At 37.8% G+C, this 22,419-nt stretch overlaps 1 protein-coding gene across 2 annotated transcripts; it reads left to right on the top strand.

Moving 5' to 3' along the window:
• The first annotated feature begins 1,122 nt into the window (after positions 1-1,122).
• NREP (neuronal regeneration related protein) lies at positions 1,123-21,027 on the top strand. 2 transcript variants are annotated; one of them, XM_054518196.1, is made up of 5 exons: positions 1,125-1,254; positions 2,057-2,167; positions 2,717-2,779; positions 15,895-15,972; positions 19,348-21,027. In XM_054518196.1, exons 3-5 carry the CDS (start codon positions 2,777-2,779, stop codon positions 19,468-19,470), a joined length of 204 nt encoding a protein of 67 aa, XP_054374171.1. In that variant the 5' UTR covers positions 1,125-1,254; positions 2,057-2,167; positions 2,717-2,776; the 3' UTR covers positions 19,471-21,027. The 2 variants fall into 2 exon arrangements, with proteins under 2 accessions (XP_054374170.1, XP_054374171.1); XM_054518195.1 differs by lacking the exon at positions 2,057-2,167 and having other exon boundaries at positions 1,123-1,254.
• The last annotated feature ends 1,392 nt before the right edge of the window (positions 21,028-22,419 follow it).

The following is a 22,419-nucleotide window of genomic DNA, read 5'->3' as shown; positions in this document are numbered from 1 at the left end:
GGAGAGGCCCCGTAGAGCACCGCACCGCCCTGTGTCCCTCCATGGATCCGCTGTCCCTTCCCCACACCCTTTCCCTGGTGCCCGCACAGCGGGAGCCTTGGCAGAGTCTTTGTGTCGCGCTGTCGCTCGCCTGTCCCTGTCGCCTGTCCCTGGCAGCGCTGCGCACGCTCTGCCACAAGGCGCGACCCCGCTGCTGCAAGCCCGGTGCGACCCTTCGGTGGCAGCCCCGGTGATAGCCCCGGTGGCAGCCCCGCCATGCCGCACCCCCCTGCCCTCCCCTCCCGCAGCTGCGGGCACTGCCCGTGGCCCCGACCCGCGCTGCCCGCCCGCTCCCGGCGCTCCGCGGCCTCCCCGCCCACCGCCTTCTCCCCTCCCAGACGGGCACGGCCGAGGCGAAGCGGCGGGCGGGCGGCTGCCTCCGCCTCCCTCCCTTCTCCTCAGATGCCCTTTGCAGGGTTATTATTACAGTTCGTGGCTGCGCTCCGCCTGCCCCCCCGCCGCCCGCCCCTCCGCGCTGCGCAGCGTGCTGGCCGCGCTCCCCGCCCGGCCGGGCTGGCCGCCGCCCAGGGGTGCGGGATCCCCGCGGCCCGGAGCCAGCGCGCCCCGCTCCCCGCACATCGCTCCGCACATCGCCCCGCTCCATCGCCCCGCTCCCCGCAGCCGCGCTGCCCCGGCGGGCTCGGCCGTCGGCGGGGCGGGCGCTGCCCTGGGGCTCCCAGACAGCGGGGGGAACGCGGGGCTGCGGATTATTGCAGACTAAGCAGTCTGGCGCTGCAGCATCGTGCGGGGGGGAGGCGGGCGGGCAGGGGGAGTGCGTGTGCCTGTGCTTGTGCTTGTGTGCGTGTGTGTGTGTGTGTGTGTGTGTGTGTGTGTGTGTGTGTAAGTAAAGGGGGGATGGAGCTGGCAGCTGGCCCGCTACCATCAGAATTAGCTCATTGTTCAATATAACCAGCGCTGGCAAGCAAAACCCAGCCCGAGAGAGGGAACGGGCGGGGGGGGGGGGGGGGGGGCGGGGGGGAGAGAGAGAGAGAGAGACTTTCCCCCAGCCACCCCCACCCCTTTTTTCTTTTTTTTTTCTCCGAGGCTGCACTTTGGAAGAGGTGCAGTCATTCTTACCCACACCCCCTACCCTCTCTCTCCACTCCCCCAACTATAAATTCCGTTCTGTAGCATGCTGCCCTTTTGTAATCCACATTTGTGTTTCAGATCATGTAGAAAGGACAGAAAGTGAGCAGGGAGCGGGGGCTTTTGGCTGTAAGTATATACAATTCCAATCCACAGAATTTAATTTTTTTAGTTAATCCCCTTTCTTTCTCTCTCCCTCCCTTTTCCCCCTTTCTGCTTTCTTCTCTCTGTGTTTCTCTGTTTCTTTTCATTTCTTTTTGATTTCTTTCTGTCCTTAGCCGGACTTTGCTGCAGCTTGGCTTTCCCCTCTCGGTGCACATTTCCAAACAGGCTTTTTAAAGGAAAATGAGAAAACGTGCAGTATGTGTCTAACTCTTTGTCTTTGTGCTTTAAGGCTGGATTTCTAGGCTGAGGATTTTTCTGCACACATGCAAGGGGAGATGAGAAGTGATTTTCTAAAATTTTTTCCTTTTTCTGGGTTTTGCACTACGCAAACACCAAAATATATTTTTGAACCTAATGCACTTGGCTTTGTTAGCATGCGTGCAAGGCTCTAGGACAGGTTTATCATCTCCTTTCTTCTCCCTTGTAAAACGAATCTCCCTCTTCTCCGCCCTGACACTGGATTCCTCTCAGGCTGCTGGGGTTTATTTTTAGAAAACAGTCATTCTTGCAACAGCCTTCTGCATTTTTGCATGTGCAGCAGATAAATTTTGGGTGGTTCTTTTGAGAAAAAAAAAAGGCAACAAAACAACAAAGCCAAAACAAACCATGTTTTGCTGTACATGTACATGCTACTTTTTCTTTTTTCAAACATTTCTGTGTATATTTATGGATATATGAATTTGCAGTTTTAAATCCAATATGTATGTGTGTGTTTGTGTAAACATATGACTCATACCTAATTATATTTCATACATACATGCTATAGGTAAGAAATGTGTAATCGATAGAAGAGAACTTTTAATTTTTGTTTCTATAAAGAAAGCTGATAAAGGAGATATGCTACAAATTCAGTCCATTAAGACCGTGATAATTTAAGGTAAATGAGGTAGGACCTACTCTTCTTTTTTTTCTCTCCCTGTTTAAAATAGGGGGTGTGTGTGGAATAGAGAGAGGGAGAAAACTGGAGGTTATGTAATGCAGTGCCATTTCCAAAAATACCTACTCTCTGGGCTGTTACATTGTGTTATACTTGTTCCTTGATTGCAAAAACCCACACTTAGTAGTATGCCTGGGAACAATGGACCACAAATTACAGTAAACATACACTGACAGGTTTTTGTCCTCTTGACTGATTTTTACCTGTGTTAACTATTATGTATGGGGCTCTTCAGAAATATACCCAGTGCTAAGAATAGCAAAGGGTTCTGCAAATCCAGGTACCAGGGATTCCTTTGTCCTATATTTAAGCCTACAGACCACTGAAGTGCAGAGATGCATGATATATAGCATATGTGTGGTTAGAATCATTTGCATGACTTTAATCTTAACCACTGAAGCTTATACTTGGTTCACCCACTTTTAACTATTGCGACTGTTGGAATTACTTTTTTTTTTTCATTTTTAATTTTTTTTAAATTGTTTTCAGATTGTTCTACTTGTGCTACTTGAGAGAAACTGCAATCCCAAGACTTAACAGAACCTAAAAATGGTAAGAATTAGTTGCTTTAGCAGAGTATCAATAATTTTTTGTGTCATTACAAACCTTATTTCCCTCTTCCCAATACTCATTTATAAATAGGACCTTTATACGACAGTTTTTGAGGCTAGGGGGACTTGCCATACAATAACTGATGTACTCTGAAAAGCTCCTTATTTTGGATCTTTTATTTTCTTGCATTTTTTGAATAAAAATCTGAAATCCGTCTCTGTGCAGTAAGGCTTATTTAATTGAAGGAAGAAATATTTAAGTTACTGTGAAAAATACACATCATAACACATGTAGCAATACATGCAGACAAAACAATATCCAGTAATGCCAACACTGACACCTTTCTCCCAAAAAGAAGAAATAGGTCATTGCACTTTGTAAGTGAAAAAGATTTAATGTTAGTCTATCAGGGAAGTAAATAAGGTGCAACCTAAATTTTCTTATGAGGTTAACCTTCTGAAAACACCACCATTCTTTGTGACACAGATCTGTTCTAGAAAAAATGTTTAGGCCTCAAACCTGACTGAACTTACAGGCACTTGTTTGGAATGTGTTTAATGAACAACAACCTCTTTCCTTCAGTGCTAATTGTGTTTCTGTTTTTATTGATTAAAGAACATTTTTTATATTCTGAGATACCACTGCTGACAAACTCCTGATTTTAAGGATATGCATGTAAAAATGGTATTCTCTGAGAAGGACTGTCTCAGACTCAGGAGGACAAAGGTAACTGTATTTTTTCAGAAAACATGCTCAAAGTAGGCAGATTTTGGTCAGCCAGTTTTTCATCCTATAGCATTCTTAGTTGAGGATGCAGCTATCTCAGAATCATATCTAAATACATGTACTGGCAAAAAAGTCATACATTTTGGATGCTACAGGATAAAATCATGATAATGATGTTAATGTAAATTAGTATTGAGCAATGCTTTAAGTAGCATTGCATAGGATGTACATTAGCACAGAATATTTTTCCCCAGTGCAAGGTTCTGAGGGACATACTCTTATGAAGACTGGGCTAATTGCATTAATATTATCCCTGTCTGGTTCTTTGGGGTTGTTTTGATATGGGGGAGGAGTGATGATCAAAGAATTATTAAAATAAGCAAATACATACTCTGTTATAAAGTCTTTGTTTTTGTTTTTGGCTCCTTGTTTTACATCATTCCTATCTGCAAAAATAAACTTGCAAATTTCTGGAGTTTTAGTCTATTCTGGAACCTACTTTCATCAAAGTGCTTTGCTCATCTGTGTATAAGTGAGTAGATGGGGGTGGGGAATTAAAAGGGAAATGATTCACTTAAACTGTGAATAGAAATCATGCTAAAATACATGTTGTTCACACAACTGTGGAATATTGGATAAGGCAACTGTTTTCCTACCAACACCAAGGTGACAATCAGCCCACATTTTAGATGTTATGCAGGCTGCTCTGTGCAATGTGTGCCTATTATGGAACAAAAGATTATTTTAAGTTTAGTTAGGCATAAAATAGCCACTGATTTCTACCAGCAGATGGTTCTATAAATCTAGCAAGGTTCCTGTAGTAGTCAGTTTTATAGAGCCAATCTCTGGGCCAGAACATAAAAAACAACTTAAAGCTATCCAAATGCAAAAAATAAAATGTTGTACCCACCTGTCTAGTCCCATTGTTTGCTTTGCAGTGTGACATAAATACAAACCTCATTTAGTTGTTTTTAAAAGTTCCCCTTCTTTTTTGTGATAAAAATTAAAATGTACTATTAGGTTTTATACCAGCTTGCAAGGATGTTTAAGATGTGATACTTGGCAGAATCTCTTCTCCTACCATCACCCTTTCCCCCTCTGTTTTTCACTTCTGGCACACTAACACCGAATGTAATTCTACGTCAGACCAGTGACACACTTTCCTTGCAGTAGTGGACACACTTGTCTTTGGCATATTTCTTCTTGTATTAACTGCAAGTATTTCTCTAACCATTCTAATTTACAGGAAATACTCTTCTTTGCATGTCAACACTTTCTACACACTGAAATACATGACGATGAAAGTGCTTACTTTGTTTTAATATCACAGTATATGCAAAGGCTCTATCCTGCTCTCTCTGGTCAGTTAAAATTTAGCTATTGTGTTTCAGTAGACTCAGATAGATGTTAAAAAATGGGGGAAAATAGCCTTCTTATTCCTTTGCCAGTCTGAAAGTTCATTAATTATTTAGCCAAGATTAAAGTAAGATTTGAAATGACTAGAATAAACTTGTTCAGTGAGAACAAATGAGTTCTTGGTTTAACTTCACTGTCTTGCCCTCTTAGTTTCTTAATTTTCTTTTCTCATCAAATGTTTCCTAAACATTTTAAACAGTAAAAGCAAGTTATTTAACACATTAGTTTTCAATGCTGCTTCTCCTTTTTCTGGACTTGAAATTAGAATTACCTGATTAATTAATCATTCTTTCTTGCACCTGTTTTATAATAGCCTCAATTTTAAGAGGAACAGAAAAGCAGAAGAGTGCATTTTCTATTATTCTTATAATTTTAACTCATTGACATTTTAAGCCATTTTACAGAAGAACATTTGCCATTTGAAGATCTGTCCTTACTTCTGCATAATGCATTTCCTTTATGTGTCTACCTGAAGGAGGAAAGAACCTTTTATATATATGTACAATGTATAAAATCCTGAGGTCACTTAAGTGGTCTTTTAATTTGAAATGCTAGAACTTCTATATACTATGTTTGTGGCAAGTGCTGAGTGTTATGAAATATAAACTAAAATTTTACTTAATATTAACTAAAATTTTGGCTAACAAGGGGGAAAAAACTGTTCTAACTAAAAAAGAATTTTAAAAAAGGAATTTGTTTTAAATTTTTTTTCTGCCACTTTCAATCACTGAAAGTGATCTAATAATTTAAATAAAAAACATGTTAGAAGAGTGGGAGCAAGGAAGTCCTAATTCCAGTTTTCTGTGATCTCAAAGAAGGCTCCTACCAAAACCAGGAAAGGGTTGGGTTTTGTGTTGTTTTTGTTATGGTAAATATTAGCTTTTAAATAGAGAAATCAGATCATCATTTTAGACAATTGGAGAAGTAGTCTGTTTATTTGCTTTCAAAGAACTCAATTGTGTCCTTTTCTCCTTCTTGTGGATTTTAAGTTAAGTTCTGGGAGCTCACAGTGATGGTGCTTAAAGAATTTAAACTAACAATGCTAATAAATGTGTATATCAGTAAACAGATCCTTAAGAATTTAATTTTGACTTTTCTGAAAGTAAACAGAAGATAATGTAGAGCCAATCATTAATTTTCTCCTGACTTACCACAATGAGATGGCTTTCTTGTCAGCATTTCTTACTGGTGGGGAGTCTCTGGGCTGGCTGTTGTACAGTATAGCTGTGTCATCGCAGAGCAAAGAGGCTCTGGAAGTAGGTCACTTGGGCTGAATGCTTCCTGTCCTGCATCCTTGCCTGAACTGCATCACTTTTGTGGTTATTCTGTCATGTTTTGTCATTTTCATTCCCTGCATTTCATAGTCTTACTTGGAGGAAAAGAGAGATAGGGGATGATGACCTTTAGGGGTGAGAACAATTTGGAGAAAAGCCCTTCTTTTTTAAGTCAGAGGGAAAGAAAAGACAGCCTGCATTTGGTTGAAGAGAAAAGAATCACCATCCTATTTAGTTTCTTTTTTGTGTGTTTTTTTTTCCTTCTAGTTTGTAGAGAAGTTTATAATATCATTTACATTAGGTGAAGATATTTCTGAAAAAAATTTTGTGTTTAAAATTTCATACCAGTTTAACCATTACTAACCTTTTTGCAGGGAGTTACATGCAGGTGTCTTTACACATTCTGTAATTTTCTGTGCCCCTGGGCTGGAACAGCTTTTCATAATTTTAGAATTATTTGTGGAGAATAGAGTCTAGAATTGGTCTGGCAGAGGCAGGCATTATTTGGAAGCTTTTATATGCTCTGAGGAAAATAAAAAAAAAAAGGAAAAAAAAAAAAAAAAAAAAAGCAAGGGAATAAAATGAGACATTATGCCCAGCCTATTATTAGATGCACATTGGACAAAAGCAGCTCTTGGTCTGGCATGAGAAAACTCATACCTGGTTGATTATTACCAAGCCTGGTACTGGAACTGGAATTGGAGTCTCCTTTATGGTAAGTCAGAGGTACACGGAACCTGCAGGACTGTCAGACCCCCTTCTGTTCATGTATAGCATGGCCAGAATTTGGTGAAGAGAAGTAATTCTGAGGGATGAAAGCTAAATAGTTTTGGCCATCTGAACACGTATATTGTGCTTTTTTATTATGCTTCTATAATGCACATGCTATACATTGTGTGTAGTTTGCACAGTGCTACTTGATTGCTGAAAACTTGGGGAGAATTAATGCTTTTCCAGCTTTCAGAGTTTATAAGCAGAAATTCAAACCAGTTTCTGCAATACTTCTGTCAAGCCACCTGTTCAGCTGAGCAAAAAACAAACCTTTACTTGATCATGGGTAGAAAAGCAGAGTTTTTAAAAAAAGTAATTTTTGCACAAAGCTATAGATACTGTGGATATTTCAGTGGTAGAGCTCATATGCACATGAAAAGACAAAAGCTTTTTATATACTTATTTCTACTCAGTCAGAAACATGCTCTGGATGCTAAAATTTTGCTACTCTGCCCCAGCGCACTTTATCTGAACCAAACTGTGTTGGCACATGGAATGGGAGGTTTATATAATACTAAGTCCAGGAAAAGTCTTTACTGATTTTTTTCTCAAAGGCTGAAATTTTGGAAAATCAGAAATAAGAATATACATCTAGTAACACTACAGATATAACATTGGTTTTTTAAGGCTTGGTATCTAATGCCATCACTAACAATACTTTTACTTTTTTTCTGACTTTGCTGTACTGCTGCTTCATAACTAAATTCTGATCCTTGTATATGCTGAAGAGATGGGGAAAGGAGAACACTTAATAGTTCTAGAACAACTTTATAAACATAATTGAGCTGACATCATTGACAGGGACAGGATATTTTAATAAAAATAGTTTTATCTATTTTTATTTTGGTTTTATCTCAAATATTTATTCACCTCATTAAACCATATTAATTGAGGGCACAATCTTCAAAGGTGAAAAAATATTATTTCCAAATGTTTAATGTAGAATGATGGTATGAATCACTGTTTGAATGTTACATGCAATTCTGTTTGGACTTCTGGTCTGGCAAATTTATAGTAGTGGTACTGAATGAATCCTTGTGTACCTGTTTCTGGGAGGATTCCTGATGTTTCCTTCTGTAAATACTGCATTAAAATAAACAAACAAACAAGTAAAAACAACCCACCCTCAGAACAAATAGGATTTTCTTATCCTGCAGGAAGAAGTGTCTCTGGAATAATTTTGTAAACAGTAACCTGATTATCTCTACTGGCTTGGCATACTTAGGTGGGAGCAAGTTAAAAAAAGTTCTAAGAAATCTGTGCGTCCTCGCTGGAGGTGGTAAAAGCCTTGGCTTAATATACACATTATCAGAAAGAACCCCTGGCCTCTTCCAGCACTGATGTTTAGAAAGCACACATTGACACCTCATAGCTACCTTAGAAAGGTCAGGTTAGAGAGGAACAAACCTTCTTCTTTGCTTTAAAATGACTATGTGATAAATCCCCGTCACAAAAGAGTATGAGTTTACACAGCTCCTTAGATGAGTCCCAGAACCCACAGATTTTTTATTACCTTTAGCTCCAGAACATCCATGGTACATTTGTGCTTTTGTGTCTGGAGTAGCACATAGCTGCATTACTATTTGCCCAGTAGAGGCTGGTAATAGGGAGGCTTCAGGTAAATGTACCACAGTGCTTTCAAGCACTTGTTAACAATCAGATGCCCTCATTACATCTCTTTTAATGAGGTAAGCGAGGACTGGCTCTACAAGATGGCTCTCCTATTTCCAAGAGTATGGCTGGGACTTTTTAATACTTGCCTGCAAAATGCTTGGGCAAGGGGCTGGCACCTCCTGAGGGGAAAGAAGGGCTCTGCACTTGGGGAGCTGCATCTCTGGTTGGATTTCTGCTCATCTTTTTGGTATGTGGGAGAAAAGCTGTTGTAGTCCAAAGCAGTCGCTTGAACCTTCGGTAAGTTACAGTATTCAGGCCATTATTTAGAAAACATATAGGAAATTTTAAGAAATAAACACTTATTTTGGGAGACTGCTTGGTGTATACACTTTGTGTACCCCAAGAGTGGACGGCCAGGTCTGGGAGGGCACACAGGAGAGGTATTATTCTGGTCTATCTCTGTTCCTATTCTTAACAATTCACTACAGGCCACTGTTCTTGCTGGATTTTCCCTTAAGATCAAAACTTGATAAAATGAGTACATTGGACTAAATAGACTCTTTGGTCAGCCTCTGACCATGCTTCATTTCTTCCTCCTCTGTAGCTCAAGTGTTTTGTCCATGTTATGTATGAAACTACTGAAAAAGTACTCTGCATCCTTTGGTTCAGAATTTTTGCCAATTTTTGTTGTGTATCCACCTCAGTTTGTAACAAAAGACTTGCTCTGTATCTTGTTCTGCAGTTACCATTAGATGTAGGTGCAAATAGTTACTAATTAAACTCTACCTTATTGCACTTGAAGAGCAAATTACATACTCCTCTGGAATTAACTGAGAACTAGAGTATTATTTCAATTCTCAGCCTTGTTATTGGTTTTTTTCTGTGTGTTGCATGTTAAGTAAAACAAAAAAAATACTGTGGTATAGAGGCAAACAAATATGTGGGGTTGTACTGGGTTCTGAGTTAGGTTTTCTGGATGGCTGATTTGCTTATTTTGATTTCTCTGATGTTTTGCAGTTTTGGAGAACATAGAAATTTACTGGAGGAACAAAGTAATTTGCAACCATTTTATTACTTGATGGAACTTTCCACATAATATGCATTTGTTTTTTATTTTTTCTGAAACAAATGTATTCTTTCTCTTTCAAGGAGTGCAATACTCTGGTAATAGTTTACTCTTAGTAAAATTCATTAATTCAGTAAGACGTTGGAGGAGCATTTATGACTGTGTTCACTTATTACTTATTACTGCTTAATTTTTTTTCTCGTAGTCTTTGTATGCATGGTAAATATTAACAATGATTTGCAATTTTTTTTTTTGTATTAACGAAGTAAAAAAGCAGCATGACACTTGTAGCACACAAGTAGGATTGATCCTTACTGGTGCAGAAAAGTGAAAATTTATCCCTAAAAATTGTATCACATTCAGGTGGTGTGGAGTGGATTCCTCCCTAGGGAAAGTTGGAAAGTGTTTTCTAGAACTAACCTCATTCAATCACCTCTGTTAGAATATAGCTAAAGTTTCTGTAGAGGGGTTTTTACTGGATAAAGAAGTGTGCAGAAGTCTTATTTTTAAATACACATATAAAACATGCAGCCTATATATGGATGAGGACAGGAATGAGTCCCTTGAAGAAGCTGATGCAGATAAGCCAGGATAGGAGACTGCCTAGGAGGAGATGCTTCAGTGTAACCTCAAGAATAGATGCTTTAAGAACAACAAAGGAAACAATAGATGACAAGGGGTTTATAGGAGAACCTTTTCAAGGTCACTTCCCTATGCTGTGTAGGGAAGGAGCAAATGACATCCTATTCTGTGAAATCTACAGAAATTGCAGAAGAAATGCAAAAGGACTACAAAAATCATCAAATACCTAATAAATAAACTTTGTAATTCATTTGCAGTGTGGAGAGGGAGATGCAAGGAAAAGCATACTTGTCTCATTTAGGCCTTTTCATCTCTATGTAGTTGTGAGTTTGAGTCATCAGATGGGGAGGAATAAAAAGCAGCAGTAATATCTTCCCCAAGAAAAGGCAAAGACATCAAAAGATGCTGATGCAGAGAAGTCAAAGGCAAATTCAGGTGTACAGCTGTCTTGCCACATTCTGTTGATATACTGCCATGTATTAATTATCATTGCAATGGCAGATAAAGTCTCACAAAGGTGTGCCACTTGGAGCAATCCCAGCTGCAGAATCATGATGTAACTCTTCATCTCAAACCATTTATCTAACCTTTACTTTTTGGAACTAACCCAAATGAAATAAATGTAAATTATTGGTTTTCCCCACTGCTTTTTTTTTCTTTTGATGTTCATGGCGCTGATGTGAAAACCAGGGATGACAAAAAATCTGCTGCCCTGACAGGATACTGAAATCATGAAGTCAGGTTATTTGGGATGACTGTTGCTGCACCTCAGGCAGAGGCTCAGACTCGTGATGCAGTGACACTCAAAAATGCAAACAAGTTCACAAAATTGTTAAGCCTCACATTTGCTAAATCACACATTCACAGCATTTTTAAATTATTAAGCTAAGGTAATGAAGTTGCACTTTAACTTGGGCAAGTTTGTTTCTGCTGTTTCTGTAGGAAAGTCTTCCTCAGTGAGCCTGTTACAGAATCAAGCTATCATAACAGCAGCCTCCCATTTCATCATGAGTACAGCTTCTTAAACATAACAAAAGCTCATCAAAACTTCAAGGACTCACTGAAATAAGGAGTAATGATGAGTACTCTTGATGTAGCTTTGTCCTAGCCCTCTCCACAAGATCTAGAAAATAAAAGCTGTGACTGATAGAATACTTCTGTCCAACTAAACTCTCAAAAAGCAGCAACCATTCAGCTGACAGTTGCTGTATTTATTAAATCTTGTATGCTAGGTTAGGAACACAGCAGATATTTGTATTTTGTACTTTCATAATGTTCCCCTCATAGTCTTAAAAATAAATTGCTGAGGATGGGAGCATTAGTTTATCCCTTGCACTGAGGCAAAGGCTTTGATCCTAGCACAAGCTTTCCCTCCAGTTTGGTTTAAAAAGAATTAGTGAGGTTTTCATTCACAAAATTATTTATTTAGTGCTTGAGCAGTGGTGCAGTAAGATTGGTTATGCATTTGGATTGTGATTGTTGGATGTTGGTTAGAAAGAAAATGTTTTACTGCAGTGGGAGGCATTTGGGGGAATTAAATAGTACATAGTAGGATGTGCTGTGAAACGTACATCTACAGCTCAAACTAGCTGGCAACTAAGAAATTTTAAAGAAATGTGGGTACAGAAATGAGAAGCAGTGCTCCTTTTTGCTTATACAGCCCACTCTCAGGAGGAGGGTGGCCTCTCTTCCTTTCTCTGTTCTGGATTAGGCACAGAGGGGACTCAGTCCTCACAGCTGCGGACTGCTGCAGAGAGAACATGCATACCTCTTTCTTTCCTTCTTTTTCCTACACACCTCTTATCATTCTACTCCCATATTCCTCAGCATGTGGCCATCTGTGTCTGCTCTTACACTGCTAATCCATATAGTAAATAGTTTTCTTTTTTTTTTTTCCCTTTCCTAGGCAGAATTATTGGACATGGTCACCTTTTATTTGGAATTAGGATCTACAGCACTTGTCATTATTTCCTTTTTGTTTTCAGTTCCCCCTGCTTCAAAAATGGTTTATAATACAAAGAGGTTACCTGAAGCTTCTTGGAAAGGTGGTTACTGATTTCCTCAGATCAGTTGTTCTTCAATAAACTTTTAGTTAAGAAATCAAGAGTGCAGTTGAATACCACTCTACATCCTGAATAAGACTTGATTGCAAGAATTCAGTTGTGGTTCACACGGAAAAAAGGAAAAAAAGGAAAAAAAAACTTAGAAAAAATAATTACAAGGGTTTTCTCAATTGTTTCTTAACTATAAAAACTTCGGCAATGCTTAACAGGAGTATACTCATTTTAGTAAGTTTAGCATGCCATAAATCTGGGGGTTTTTTGCTGTTGATGGATTTATGTGAATGTTTGAAAGATGCTCTTAGTGAATAGGAATGAAGAGTGGGTACCAAATCAATTTTAGCATTTTGATGTGACTATTAGAGTATGTTAAGTTCAGCTCTGTTCAAATTATTTTATGTATCTGTTTTAAGGCTTGGCAAAAGACTGTACTCCCCTACCACTGTTCTTTAAGAAAGCATAGCTTAAAATGGAAAAAAATCCAGAAATTAGAATTTTGAAATATCAGTAAAACAGAGCAAGAGCAAAAGAGTTTCTCAGTCTGTTGGCCAAAGGACTAAAGTAGACTCTGCTGGTTTTTAATCCTCCTGGTTTGAAAAAACCCAAGTTGAAACAACTCAAAAAACTATCAGTACTTCCACTATCAGTGGAATCTGAGAGATCTGGTAAACAGACTAGGCATTTATTTGCCTCCATTTTTGCTCTCTGTAATATTAAAATGCATTATTTGTGTCTTTTCAGGAGACTGGAGGCTACAAAATTGAACAAATAGACAACCCATAATTTCCAGTTTTCAAGCTGGCCTCAATGTTTAAGGCAGAATTGCATGTTGTTGTGTCTCAGGTAGCTCTTCCCACATCTGATGGTTCATGGATGAAGCTTCCTGGCTTAACTGTCTGGCTAATGAGGATCAAATAGTGAGGCTATCAGTGTGAGTCAGCATTATGCAGACTTGCAGAAACTGTACTTTTCAATCCACCCTAAAGCTCAGTAATTCTGTTCTGAGTCCTGATACTTTGGTTATTTAAGCCAAGCCTGCACTTGCATAGCAGTCGCACAGGAAGTACTAAGAAATGAAAATTTGGTGTGTTTCAATGGAAGCATTTATTTAGAAGTGTTTGCTTCATGCTAACAGCTGGAATGTTGTAACCCTTACATCCTACTCTGTAATGGAGCATTGCTTTCCTCTCTCATAGCTCATCGTGCAACATTTATATCAGTAATTTGAGCTGCTGTAACTGAATTAATGTTCTGTGTGTTTTTCTAATACCCTAGTTATCAGTATATTTGAACTTCTAAGTACCTTCTGCATTTATAAAGCACAGCAAGATGTCATGATTTGTTTTATATCTTTTTTCCTTTTTCTCCTTCTGGTGAATTACAGTAAATCTAAATTGGACTTCTCTACACCAGCATCTTTTTTTCCATTCCAGAATCTTCCTCCACTTGGCCAGATTCCAAGCCATGATTCTCCAGCCTTTCAGCATTGCTCCCAAGGCAGATACCTAAAGTCCTTTGTCCATTCAGGGCTCTGGTACACTCATAGCAGAACAGTAACTTCATGTGAAATAGGTCCATGTGATTATTATCTGCCAATATGGGGCACAGTATTTGTTTTTGAAGAAGAAAAAAGGACATTATTGATTTTTTTAACAGATAATTACTATGAAAGACCATTTGGGGATTATGTGGGGCATTCTGCAAGTGGTGGTAGGTTTTGGGGTTTGTTTTTTAAACCCTGGAGCATAGTTGTGAGCTCATCTTACACTTTACATCTTTTCCCTCCTGCCTCATTCCCAAAATCCACCCACAAATTGCAATTTCTCCAAGTTTTTATGAATTTAATTTGAGGAATCCTTTCTTTTTCATCTAACTTTTGGTGCTTATTTTATTCCTATTAGGTTGTTATAGGGATAACACAGCCCATAGTCTAACCTAAATACATCTCAGACTCCATGGAAAATATACAAGTTTGTATTCATGATAATGACTAAGTCAGCATTCTAATGCTTATGTTATCCTCCCATATACATTTTGTATACTTTGCTGGTGTGAACAGCATGTCCTGTGGTAGAGCTAAACTCCTACTGCTGTTTCCCACCACAGAAAGTATGACTACACAATAAAATCAAGACATAATTGCAGAATGAATAACAAGTGATTATAAATAGCGACAGAAAAGCTCAGAGGTTACTTGGTATCTTTCATACAAGTGTTCAAATATTCAGAGTGAGCATTAACTGAATTCACAGAGTGCCCTGTGCCACAAATTGGTTATTTTATGTCAAACACACCCAGAGAGCTGAACTGACTTGTCTGAGACCTCAGATATGAAAAAAATCTGTTGCTTTAATCCGTAGAAAGTACTGTTTGTACTGCAGAAAAGCACAGGAGAATGTACAAAGCAGGCACTGCCTTGAGCTCTGTGTTTTAAATTTCTCACCTATGTGTTTTTCTCCTCTGCATTATAGAAGAGTTCAGTATTTTCTACTGGGAAGAGGATTTAAATACTCTTCCAATATTTTCTCCAGGATAGAACTAGTCCAATTGTGACAGCTAATAGTCAACATGGACCTCCCCAGAAATGAAAACTTTTCTCATGTTTCAATATATGCACAGGAGCAAGAGAATGGGTAAAACTGGCCCAGCACTTAACTGACTATGAAGGTTTTGATTTCCAAAGTGCAAACAAGTCTGAGTGGTGTAATTTATAGTGGCTAGCTCAAAACACTGACAGTTTGACATGCTGGCATCATGCAGAAAGAGTTCAATTCACCCAACTCCAAGAGCCCAGGAGAAAGACCCAGCAAGAAAATAAATTTAAGAATTTCAGCATTGTATGTAACTTGTACCTGAAAACTTTGGTGTTTTTGAGACCTAGATGAAGAGATATTCTGATCTTCATCTTGAGCCTGAGAGGCATCATCTTGATATTTATTCACTTTAACCTCTACTGTAGTCAGTGCCCAGCTTTGGATCTTGCCCATTTAACATTGAAAATTTTTCCTGTGGACATTGTAGGACAGCACCTTAACTGTTGAATCCTGCTGCCAGCTACTTTATTGTATGTGTTTTATAATGTGTTGGAATTTCTTTAATGTGGAAAATGCAGGGAGCTAACACGGAATTCTAATTGTTTCAATGATCTTACAAAGTTATGCATTCTAGTTCACCAGTCATTGTGAAAGGATATCAAAGGTGTGGTGCTCTTGTCACCTACAGTCATCAGCAAAGATAATGAACTTCATTAAGCAGCCCTTTGCCAGTGACCTGTGGCAAAAGGGAATGGACAGGTTTTCTTACAATATCCTCAGCAAGTTCATTAGTACAGCCATCCTCTATAAAGAATTTATTAAAGATATTTTAAAAAATACATTCTATACTCTTTTAATTATTTTTAAAGTATCTGTTGAATGCAAGCAAACATAAAACAATATAGTTGGAATGCTCTAGATGTTGTCATGATACAAAATATATGTACTAAACATTAAACACCCTGGGCCAAGCTCTACTGACATTAGACTTGTTTTAGTGATGTGGTCTGTCACTGCATTTAATGAATCTCTCTTTGTTAGTAAGATCTTATATATATTTATGTCACTACAGGTTTATCAGCCAGGTTCAATGATTTGGATGAGCCAGAAGATCTTTCCAACCAGCTGTGGGGATGGGGGATTTCCAAAGGTAAAGTTATTTATGTAATTTTTTTCATATAAGAAATAGTTTGCTAAGATGAAAGTTTTTGGGAAAAAAAGAATTAAAATTGAAAGTTAAATGGATTTTATTTTACAACCACTTCAAGAAAGTAGCCAGCACTCCTGATTTCATCACGAGTCTCATGTTGCTCTGTTTTTCTTAAAGCCTTGGCTCCTTGTACCATGCAGTTAACTGAAGAGCTCAGTTTTCATTTTATAATTATGTTTTTAGCCTTCAAGCTTGCAGAAAACATGGACTCTTGTTGGCTGCACACCAGAAGGAAAACATACTAATTTTCAAAGGTTCATATTTCTTAAGCCTGTCTCTTGATTTTACAAGGTTGACATCTGAGTTTTGAATGCTTAATTTTGGCAATGCTTTCCTAGCAATGCAGATGAAAAAGTCAATGATAATGCAGCAGGAGGAACCAGGTGGTTGCTTATCTTTTATTAAGTATCTTGCTTGTGGATTACCTGGCTTGAGTAACAAGCATACAAAGCCTGAAAATTTTCATCTGAGTTTGACAAGAAGTCCCACATAGAAAGGCAGAAAATGTGGCTCATCAGACAGCATTAATAAGATTTTATTTTGTTACCATTACTGGTTTAAAAATGTGAAACTGGACATGAAATTTCAGTAGTGAAAGATAAAGATTATGCAGAACCATAGGATGTACGTGTTTTATTTTCATATTCCCTTTCAGTTACTGGCTTAAGCAGGTAAGTAAAGAAGAGAACACATGGAAAATTGTTTTGATTAAGTTTCAGTTAATAACTAGGCTTCTGCTGCTCATTGTTAACAAAACTCTGCTATTGTTCCATATGGATAACACTATATTTTCCTCTACTCTTTTTCCTCTACAAGTGAACTTCTAAAGTTTATAGGTGGGGTATTTGCAGCCTCATGTGCCAGCCTGCCAGTCTTTAAACTAGCATTAATGGCAGTACTGCGATTCTTAGCATTCACAGCATTCCAAAAGTTCAGCTGAAAAGGCTGATACCAGTGCCAGAGCCTGATTAATGTGCTCTGTAGGGTCAATCTTACATCAAGTGAATTTGCTAATTTTATGAATCAGCTTTGTGTTAACTAGATGATTTTTATTCAAAATGTTAAGTTAGAAGCTTTCAGTAAGTTGTCATTCATCATTAAACAAAGTTTCTCCTAAAGCACAAGAATGAAACTGTGCACTATGTGCAGCATAGCAACAATGCTGCATTATATTGGATTTATGAATAGCTGTGGGTTTATGCTGTACCTAGTTTAAAATAAAATGTTCTCAGAAAGGATAATGGTTTCTCAACTAGCCCAAACATATTATAAATCTTTTTTCCTTTTAAAGTTACGGGATTCCTGCTTTTAAAATACAATTTTTTTTCCTAGCCTTTATGTAATTCTTCAGAAGATATTTGGCATGTGCTAGTACAACAACCAGTTTTTAGAATTAGCTCCAAATTTTATTTCACAATTGACATTCAAAGGCAATTTCAATATTAATTGCACATAATCCAGCTTCCAGCAGAGAATCATCTTTAACAGAAACTGTGCATCTTTCGAAATTTTTTCATTTGTGCTATAAAATTAATTAGGATAAATTGGTGAAAAAAACTGCAGAAAGTTTTCAGTCCTCTAGATGAGCACTTTTATCTACTCAATGCTAAATAGCTTGAACTTCTGAAAGTATAAATTAAAATACATAGATTTTTTATAACTATTATTTGAGATAAAAGTGGGGTTTTTTTTTGTTTTTGTTTTTTTAAATTTTATTTTCATGCAACAAACAAACATAAAAGGCTTCAGTTCTTAATGACAGTTTATTTCCAGACGTAGAAGGGTCACATGGGACTTTATATCTCATGATTGTATGGCAGGATTTCAGGACTGAGATTGTTTTCACAGCTGAAAAGGAACTGCCCAACACAATGCTTTTGGAAATTTGCCCAGACCTTTGGTCTGTGTGGTGTGCCTGTTTGCATGTGTAAGTTTCCAGTTTTCCCTTTGTATCCTGTAGTGATACACAAGTAGCAAATTTAGTAAAACAAAAATAAGTAAAAATATTATCATGAGGATGGAATTTTCTAGAGTACTTTGAGGAAACATGTTTTTGCAGTCACTAAAATTTAAATGTTATTTTCTCATTTTGAAATTCTTGCAGAATACCCATATTGGCTCTAGCAAATATACCTTACAACTCCTTACCCTTCTGCATTTGTACTGACCAAATTCTGCTCCTTTCCTCCATTTCTTGATGCCCCAAAGGAACAGGTCACCAGCTATCTCCAGGAAGGGATTTTGCTCTGTGCTCAGCCAGAAAACTGCTCCTGTGTGCAGCGCAGAACTCCACGGGGAGTTCATCTACCTAAAACCAGAAGTTATCCTGTACACTGTGATAAAGAGAGAGGGAGAGCCATGGGATGGCTTCATTCCCAGCACAAGTAAATGTAGCAAGTATGAACATCCCAGTGAAAATTCTGGGTTTGAAGAAAGGAAAATTGCTGAAAATTGCACTTTATTGATGACTGGGAAACTGCCATGTGTTTAATTCCTAATTCAGAAATTCACATCAGAAAAAAAATTAACTTGGAAAAGATAACTTTAATTTCTTAACCAAAGAGAGATATTGAGCTTATGTGACAAATACATCCTAAACAATACGAGCAACAAAACACCTTTACAATTCTTACCACTTAAACACAAAACCCACAGATTTTCTTTTTCCCTATCTTAAGATAAATAAATTATTTTTGTTTCAGATCCCATAGTGACATTTAATCAGTGAAGTACTTTAGGCATGTTCTTAGCCTTTAGGCTTCATTCTGAGGCTTAAAATGAAACATATATTTAAATGCTGTCTAAAAACTTTGCTGAATAGGCTCTATTAAAATGTGTGGTTGACAAAGATCTGAGGCAGCTGGCTCATTTGGCACACCACTTCCTTACCTGCTCAGAACAAGAAAACACTGCAGTGTTTTTAGTGTGCTCTTTCTGGTGGATTCATATAGGGAAGTGACTTAGTAGTGTATGTTGGTTGCTTAATTAGTAAAGTTTTCTAAAAATGAGAGGTCTACCTGGAAAAAGTTCTCATAATATTAAGATGATATTTCATAAATAAAATGTACTTTTGTGTTGGATCTTCTGCGTTTTTTGCTGCTAGGACACATTCGTTCATGCCCACATGAAATGTTTTTATCAGATGCTGCAAGAACTTCCTGGTTTTCAAACAACCCTTTGTTCTCTGTGGCATCAGGTGCTTCAGTCATGTTTAGTAGCTGAACTAAAGCTAGGAAACTATGGAAACTTTAGGATGAGAGAAGGGAGCACCCCACCAAACAAAGCACAGCTAATATGACTTTTTCCTCTCCACAGGGAAATCTCCCCATCTCGAAGGAAGTGAATCGCAAGAAAAGTGAGGTGGAGGGGCTGTGCCTGGCTCCAGCAAGTGGCTATGGACAACATTTCACCAAAATCAATTACCTCTACTCTTTTTAAACATAATTTCTCCATTCGTATTACATATGATGTATGGGTTTGATGAGGTCATGGTGTCATATATTGGAAATTGTTTCTGTGTAAATCATCAAGTGTAAGAAGAAACTATGGGACTCTGAGCCTTGCTTTAGAGAATAACAGTGGACAAACGTGTACCATAAAAACTAGTTTTTAACATTCTAACTCAACCGAAAGCTCTCAGAATTTCACACTGTGAATCCATGTTTACAAACATTACAGGTGGGCCCTCAGGCCTGGTTCTACCACAGCAATGTCTTTCACTACTCAAACTCCACAGCTCACACACAACCGGTAAACCACTCTCTCCATTTCCACCAACCCAAACTGCTTCTTGCAGAGGCTGAGAGTCCCTCTTTTTTTTCATTTAGATGTAACAAGCCTAGTAGTTTATTTTCATCGATTGTCTGTATATCTATATTTTATCCATGTACTCTTTTGATGTATAGAAGTAGTATGAAACTCATGGTTTCCTTGTGGTAAGTGATCGTGATGCTGCCACGGGATTTGAGACACTGATGAATGGTGCTATTTTGGACTTTAAATATGCTCCTTGGCAAGGTAGCTCTGATGGAGTTATTTTTTATTTCCATGTTCTGAGAGGGTGTTGGTACTTTGTTTTTCTGAATGTTGTTCTTTAGACTGGACTGACTTGTTTACTTGTGTCTTCAGTGTGGCTTTCTTATTCAGTGCTGTAGGTGAGTAACTACTTATAATGTACAAGTGAGGAACTGATTCCCTATCAGTGTCCACTCACAAACATGCAGTTATAGTGGGAGCAATCACAAAACTGTAATTTTCGTAAAATCTCCCTTCTGACTCCTAACCACCTTATGGAGAAAGATGAGCAATAATTTTCCACCAACTTCTCAAAATCTCTTGATTTTTGTCTTTTTTTCTTACAAGCCTTTTTTAAAGAAGGGACAAGTTTTAATGTCCTCTTCAAATCCATAAACTAGGGGATATAGTAAGAAAAATACAGCAAATTTCTGGGAAGAGAAGTCCTAAAGGGGAAAGAGTACATTTCCACAGTACTGTCAACATGTGGAATTTACATTTTTGTTCTTGCTCCCAAACTACTATAAATACAAAATAACACAAACCACAAAACTAAGCAGTATCATCTACTCATGGAGTGTTGTTGTGTTAGACACAGTCTGAAAGCCCACCTTAATTTTTATATGATTCTGTCTTTTAGCTATTCCTTTTACAGGGCAGCCCTTGTTCTGAACTGTCTTAGCTTCTGACTGTTAAATACCAATGCATGCACTGCACTTCTAGATTTCTTTCCTTTCCCTGCCTTCTGTATCCCTTTCCTTGTACACTCACTTTATTTTCCAATAGAATAGATATATCTGCTGTGCTGTATATAGAGCAAGAAGTAATATTCAGCAGTTGTGGCATTTATGTATAGTTGCAGTTGTGTACTGCTGAAAATGCAGGCTTTTGTAACAATGTGATCTTTAATAATGCAAGTACCCAATGTATTTTAGCTATTTTAGTAGGATTTGTTCAATAAATATGCAAGCTCTAAGGGTAGCTGTGATGTGTCTCTTTCCTTATTACAATAAGGGCAGGGTTCCCGTTACCAATTGTTTTCACCTGTTCTTTTCCTGAATCCTGAGGTTTGTTTCAATAATATCTGGTGAAGTAAAAGGTAATTCCTTTTGCTGCTTGCAAAACAATAGCTATCAAGATAACTTAAATGCCAGACCTGGATCTGGGAAATGATAGCTTGCTGGACAATGGCAGTGGCTTCCCACACCGCTGAGTGGCTGGGTCAGATGTGACACTCAATGCCATTTTTAGTAGCCCCAGGAGGACACTCTGGGGCTGTGCATGGCAAATACAATATGTTTCATTTTCTACTTCTGGTAAACTGAATTAAAATATTATTTCCCCTGTGTGGCAATTTGGTTTAAAATAGTGTTGATACAGTCCTCTCTTAAACACAGTTCTTATTTTTTTTATTGGTGGAAAAGTAACACACACATTGCTAAGATTTAGAGCATATATTGGTTTCATAATAGTATAGACATAGTAGAGACAAAGATTATACAATAGACACTGTGATTAATAGAAGCTTGCAGAATAAGCAAAGATGGCATACACTTCTGCATCTGCAACAGTGGCTGTGGTATACACGTAGTATCAGATTCATAAGGCTTAAAAAAAAGAAAAAAAAGTTATAGTTATTAGGCATTAAAAAATAAAAAAATCATATGGCCATTTTAAAGAATGCCCCTCAGATTGAATACATGTATTTTCACATTTGGGATGAAGTATAAAATTATATAAATGGAATTATTGGGGAAAAAAGCACAGTGTATATGTCTTACAGTCAGTTGTTGCAGAACACCATGACCAGCTACTTTTGTACCTACCTCATTAAATAATAATTTCTGAAATAGACTAGTAGAGTATTTTGAAAGCATTATGGTCAAACAAATTGATCAGGAAACACTGGTTCCAATTTCAGACCTTTTTATAACATATCATGGAGAATCTAGCAAATCAATATTTGTCCCTCAGCAAATCAAGGAAAAAATAAAACCCTGAAGGTGAATTCTGAAAAATAGAAATAATAATGAATCCTTGCTTTCATAAAGCATTTTAATCTACACAGACAAAATCACTGATTAGGAACTAACTGTTTTTACCATTGAGCATCATATTTTAAATGAAGAGTAGGCCATAATGGTATGTGTTATCAATTAAATTCCAATATTAAAAAAGCTCCATCATTAATTACCAAATGCAAAATACATTAATCATTATACTTAAGAGTTTGTGCCACTAACAGCATCCTGAGGATGTGTATTAAAAAATCTGATTCATATTAATAATTTTATTCATGGGAAGTTAGCTAAATTCTGTCTGCAAGCATATAAAACATATGGAAACAATCATAAAAAATTTCAGTCAATAGTA

The sequence above is a fragment of the Molothrus ater genome (genome assembly GCF_012460135.2).
Source record: "Molothrus ater isolate BHLD 08-10-18 breed brown headed cowbird chromosome Z unlocalized genomic scaffold, BPBGC_Mater_1.1 matZ_random_MA35, whole genome shotgun sequence".
In the NCBI taxonomy this organism is placed as follows: Eukaryota; Metazoa; Chordata; class Aves; order Passeriformes; family Icteridae; genus Molothrus; species Molothrus ater.
The sequence above is the reverse complement of the archived record's forward strand: the minus strand, read 5'-3'. Positions and strand labels throughout refer to the sequence as shown.

What these genes read in the sequence shown, in the direction of transcription:
- NREP (XM_054518195.1), top strand. An exon ending in GGGATGGGGGATTTCCAAAG is followed by an intron (nt 15,973 to 19,347) that starts GTAAAGTTATTT and finishes TCCTCTCCACAG; the next exon opens with GGAAATCTCCCCATCTCGAA.